Raw genomic sequence first — 6,181 nt, forward strand, 5'->3', positions numbered from 1 at the left:
CCGGTTTGTTGTCCATTTTAATCTCTAGTTTCACTCAAGGTAAGGTTTAAGACGGCACTCGAGTAAAACTAATTGAAGGATGCTATTTTATAAAATATCTTGGAAAGGTTAATACATAGACTTTATTGGCTGAGCTTTGAAATCGCCCAAGATAGGTGAAGTTCATTTTATTCCTGGTATTACGGAGCCTTGCTAAGATATAGAATAGTTTGAATATAGAATTTAGGCCAAAGGCCAAGCACTGGTTCCTATGAGGTAATCCAGCTCAAACTGAAATTGACAGTAAAGGGTTTGAAAGTGGTAACGGGAGCGAAACCCTCGCGGTTTGTACTGAATCAATTGTTAGAGGGTGGAAAGTATGATGGAAGAAAGAGCATAAGAGGTGGTACAGTGAAAGGAACTTTTCTGAGATATCTGAAGGAAGAGAGAGAATGAGAGAGGTGTACAGTGAAAGGAACGACTTTGAGATACTGAAGTAAACGTGTTCGAAAAAGCCTCTAATTTTTCGAAGCTTGTCATAGTATGAGAATGAGCATGTTGGAACCCTCAAGGTTTCGATGTCTGTATTTATGGAGAAAGTTTCGTGTGTTGGTATTTGTTTGCTCTTGGCAGTGAGTAAGTTAAACCAGAAATTTTAAAGAAAAGGCGGTGTTTTCTAATGCCTTTTATATTTTAATTGACAAGGGGAAAGTTGAAACCATACCTTGTGCTTAATTGGGAGACCTAAAATTAGCGTCATACATTTCAGTTTGAACTGATGCGAACGATAGCTAAGAATGGCTCCATAGGATTTGGAGTGGCTAAATTGGCTGCTTGTCGAGGATTTTAAAACTTGTAAATATTAGAATTATTCGGTCATTTCAGTTCATGGTTCAGAGAGCTCGGAATGCACTACCTTTCATCCATTTCATGAGTAATTTCCAGTTTTCTCGTTTAAGAGACTTAATTTGGTTAGTTACAAATTGAAGGTTAATCAGTAACGTAGGGCTAACTAGCAAACCAACGATGGGTTTAGTCAAGGGAGTGCACGAACTTTTAGAAGGTCAGGGGCTCAAGTGGAAAGTAGAAAAAAGGGCACTCCCTTAGTTTTTGGAAATTAAATCGGCCAGGTTTTATATGCTACAAATTATATACAAGAAAATATACGATATATAAGATCCAGTTAAATTGAGGGAAGGGGCACCTTATCTATGGAGAAAAAGGGCAGGAGCTCAAGCACTTGAAGCCCCAACCCCCTTGTGCACGCCCTTGGGTTTAGCAGGAAACGCTTTAGTCAACAGGTGCCCAAAGCTGTTTATATACAGCTAGATATAATTATCTAGCGTAAATGCCCCTTAATCAGTATTGTCCGAAAATTTGACCAGAGAAACGCTACTTTTTCTCATGTGGCACGTTCCTAATTCAAGACTCTGAGGGACCCGTTTCTAGCCGTTTATGGACAAGGCGGTAAGGCGCAGTTCTGAAAATTTATTTTAATTTAGAAAATATTAAAACAATGAAGGCCAATGAAAATAAACTGCTTTGACACTTTTTTTTAATATCCCTGCAACATCACATTTTCCCTGGTATCTCGGTTAGACAAGGAACTGCATTTTCTAGTTTAATTTGTTCAGTTAGTGTCAGTGAATGTCCCTAGCATGCATTCGCTCCATTCCGTCAGTAACAAGTTTGCTTACGTTTTCTAAGCTACTGGCTTTTTCAAAAATTAAAAAAGCCGTATATGTAAGTTTTCAGTTTTTTGTAAGTCAGGCTACAATTTGTCAAGATTAGTAATTATAGGCAACCTTAGCTTTACGAGTAGACGCATTAACATTGCTACCTGCTCTTTGACATTTTTTTGTAACCAACCTTGATCCAAGAATGGTAACTATCACACTAAATAGATACGGTGCTTTGTATTTTTTGAGGGATATAATTAACTGCTCCCCAAAACAATCCCGGTCCTTCAAGAAATGTTAATTGCAAGTTATGAGGTGCACAAGATATAGGGTTAGACATCCTGGTCGACACAATTTGTAACTTTCAAGTAAACTATGAATCTACATTATCGAAATTTGAAAATCTAAGAATTAGTAGCTTTATCTTTGTCTCCTTTTTGGGATGACTCTGTGGTGGACGAGGAGGAGGGGCCGGGTGACGTGGTGGTGGTACTACTAGTAGCAGCAGCACTTCTAGTAGCAGCAGTAGAAGTAGTGGTGGTTGTAGGCGGAGCAGTCACTGGCTGGTACTCTGCAGGTTTGAGGTGGCTGGAAAAAAAAAATTCATTCAACCGGTTGCCTGAGGAGCAGCAAGTAAGCTAAACAAGGACAATATTGGGATAATTGAGTGATTGAACTGCAGTTAAAGTGGATGGTTTTTAAATTTGTGTTCGAGACGTGGTCTGTGGAGAAAAATTAACTATTCAAGATGGAAATTTAGAACAAAGATTTTCCATTACTCAATCGTAATACATGGTACGCAAATGTAACATGTCAACCACACCATTTTTCACTTGATTTGTGAAGTTATTCATCATTGAGTCTAAATAGTACAGTTGGCACCACGAATATTTGGACATAAGGAGACATGGCAACTCTTGTGTTTAACTTTAATTAAAATTACTTATTTGGTAAACATGCTTTTAAATCAGGTGTTTCACTGGCCGCGTTGTCGATAGCTTCTCGACAGTTAAGCCCAGGGATGTTAACTGCTCCATCTTTGAGCTGCTGAATGCTGTTTTACAAAATACTCTAAACCAGCCGTATGGACTGACTGCCCCAAGAACGTCAAGGGGTCGCCGCCGATGCGATCCCTAGCGACCATCTGAGTGGGGTGCAACTAAGAGGCTATCAATTTCATCCCAAAAATTAGTTCATAAAGGAAAGAGCATTGCTTTTTGGAGGTTCCCTAACTCATGCCAGTCCCAAACAGGAAAGGAAAGTTGACCATAGACTTTCCCAGGTTGTATTAATATTTATTTTATTTTATTTTTTTTTTTTTTTTTTTTTTTTTTTTTTTTTTTTTTTTTTTTTTGTAATTCATTTGGGGCACCTGGTGGAAGTGGTTATGGGGCCACGATGGGGTGGGAAAAAGTAGGTTAGCGTTTTGAGTTTCGCCAGACTTAGAGGTTACCCTGTGGCCTTTTGAAAAAAAATGTTGACATTATAGTTGAAGTGCAATATCAAATAAAAACGTATTAATCCCTTACAAGTAAGTGGGTAGTACTGCCAGCGTCCCTTCGGTTTCTAGCTGCATCCACTTTTAGCCTTTTACGTTACCTCTGTTCCCACTAATTGCTTCCATCTTGCTTTCCAAGCACACTCACTACCTCATTTCAGACTTGAAGTGCTGAATGGCTGAAACTGTCCGTGTGTTTGGCTTTGTAGCCACTTTGGCAAATCAAGTCCAGAATGTGTCACTGGATTTTAGTAAGAATTTAACTACAGGCGAATGAGGAGAGGTGTGTGTTTTGTTCCCAGTTTTGTTTATCTGTCCACAGGATATCTTGATAAGCTGTGGATGGAGGTCAATGAAGTCTTGGGGCATGAGAGGTGCAAATCTCCGTAGGAGGTTAGTGTCCTCAGTGCCCCTCACGGGGCGCACTATAGGCATTACTAAAGGTTCTTTGCAGCGACCCTTCGGCCCCTAGCTGCAACCAATTTCATTCCTTTTACTGTACCTCCATTCATATGATCTTTCTTCCATCTCGCTATCCACCCTCTCCTAACAATTGTCATAGTGCAACTGCGAGGTTTTCCTCCTGTTACACCTTTCAAACCTACCTACTCTCAATTTCCTTTCCAGCGCTGAATGACCTCATAGGTCCCAGTGCTTGGCTTTTGGCCTAAACTCTATATTCCATTCCATGAGAGGTGCAACCTGTGAAAGAATTCATCAGATGCAGTCTCTTTTGTCTATTTGTCTGTATCCATAGGATATCTCGGAAAAATTTATGGATTTTAGCATGTCCAACGTTCCATCTTTTCTTATCTTGATGCATTTGTAGTGAAAAGATTCGCCTTCTCCATCTCAACGTAATATCCTCCATAACCATCGCTCCTTGTTGAGTCTGTAGGGGACTCGACAGTTTAAAGATTAGGGACGCGTCTGGTTCAACTGATATTGCTGCTCGAGGAGCTAGCTGGCAAACTGACTTGTACTCTTAAATTCAGTACTTGTCCTTCGTCTTATTGTTGATTTAGCCTTTCCCGAAGAAAGATGATCACTCTAATTCTTCCACTTACAGTCGAGTTGCACAAACTTCTACTATTGCTAATGCGTTTGAAACTCTAATAGGGAAGGAACATCACTAGAGTAAAAAAGGTACTGAATGAATGAGCAGTGAGTTTTTGTTGGTATCGATGCATAGGAAGATAGAGTAAAACAACACATGGTGAGACGATGAGATTTGAGGTTTGGAGAAGAATAAATGAGATTCCCTGAGGTGAAGTTGCGCGGCGAAAATAATCTTAAGCAGGTATGGGTATGGTGGGGATAAGATACTGAAAAGGTAAGAGAGAGAATTCAAGGAATTAATAAAAATTCAGATGCAAATTTAGCCAAGTTTTCCTAGGAGAAACGTTTTGTTGGATGAAAGTACAAGCAGAGAAAGGCTAATTAGAAAAGTCTTGAAATAAATATACGAGTGGAGAAATGTATTTTAAAGAATTTCAGACTATGTTGATCAAGTATTTCTGAGAGTTGCTGAATGTAGAACACATAAGAAAGATCAATTTGAATTTAACAAACTTTGCAGTAGAATTGGAAGGGATGCAAGGTAAAATGTATTGAAGATTTGATGAGCAAAATACAATATGCAGAAGTTAAACATTCTTCTGATGGAAGTGAAGCTTACATCAGTGTGGAGAAATGAAAGTGACTGGTTTGCTGTAAAATTAGGTCCTGAGCATTGACAAACATGTTCCCATGACTATTTAACACTGTAAGAATAGAGGAACGAGAGAAGTTTAATGAACAACATTAATGTGAAAAGTAAAATGAAGAACGTTAGATGAAAGTGCAAAGTTGTGGCCTAGGAAATGGGGACTATTTATAAGCGAACTTCGGCCAGATTTAAATAAGATATATAGAAGTCAGGAAGATGAAAAAACTAATTTATATATGAATGGTGGAATAGGCGATTTGTTTAGATATTTAGGGTGATAGGACGGGAGAAGTAGTGAAAGAATGAATAGGTAAAGCAATGAAGGTAACAGGAAATATGCAAAAGTTTTGAATGAGTAAGGAAGTGAAAGGAGGGGTATGGTGGGGTAGGGGTGGGTCGTTATTACGGTGCAGTTGCGCTGCTTGTGTAGGAATGGGAACTAGTTTGATACTGAGCAAGTTTTCTGCAGAGGAGGTTCGTCATTGATGCAGTAGCTAGGAAGAAACTTAGCGGTGACTTGTATTTTATAAACATATATTATATATATATATATATTATATATTATATATTATATATTATATATTATATATTATATATTATATATTATATATTATATATTATATATTATATATTATATATTATATATTATATATTATATATTATATATTATATATTATATATTATATATTATATATTATATATTATATATTATATATTATATATTATATATTATATATTATATATTATATATTATATATTATATATTATATATTATATATTATATATTATATATTATATATTATATATTATATATTATATATTATATATTATATATTATATATTATATATTATATATTATATATTATATATTATATATTATATATTATATATTATATATTATATATTATATATTATATATTATATATTATATATTATATATTATATATTATATATTATATATATATATATATATATATTATATATTATATATTATATATTATATATTATATATTATATATTATATATTATATATTATATATTATATATTATATATTATATATTATATATTATATATTATATATTATATATTATATATTATATATTATATATTATATATTATATATTATATATTATATATTATATATTATATATATATATATTATATATTATATATTATATATTATATATTATATATTATATATTATATATTATATATTATATATTATATATTATATATTATATATTATATATTATATATTATATATTATATATTATATATTATATATTATATATTATATATTATATATTATTATATAT

The 6,181-nt window shown here is 34.1% G+C and overlaps 1 protein-coding gene across 1 annotated transcript in view; it reads right to left on the reverse strand.

Moving 5' to 3' along the window:
* Positions 1 to 83: 83 nt before the first annotated feature.
* LOC136847138 (protein O-linked-mannose beta-1,2-N-acetylglucosaminyltransferase 1-like) overlaps positions 84 to 6,181 on the reverse strand; it is a 25,693-nt gene continuing 19,595 nt past the window's right edge. Inside the window, exon 16 of the mRNA XM_067118510.1 lies at positions 84 to 2,246. Coding sequence (XP_066974611.1) covers positions 2,063 to 2,246 — 184 coding nt within the window. The 3' untranslated portion in view covers positions 84 to 2,062. The remainder of the gene's footprint in view (positions 2,247 to 6,181) is intronic.

The sequence above is a fragment of the Macrobrachium rosenbergii genome, chromosome 16 (genome assembly GCF_040412425.1).
Source record: "Macrobrachium rosenbergii isolate ZJJX-2024 chromosome 16, ASM4041242v1, whole genome shotgun sequence".
NCBI classification, from domain to species: Eukaryota; Metazoa; Arthropoda; class Malacostraca; order Decapoda; family Palaemonidae; genus Macrobrachium; species Macrobrachium rosenbergii.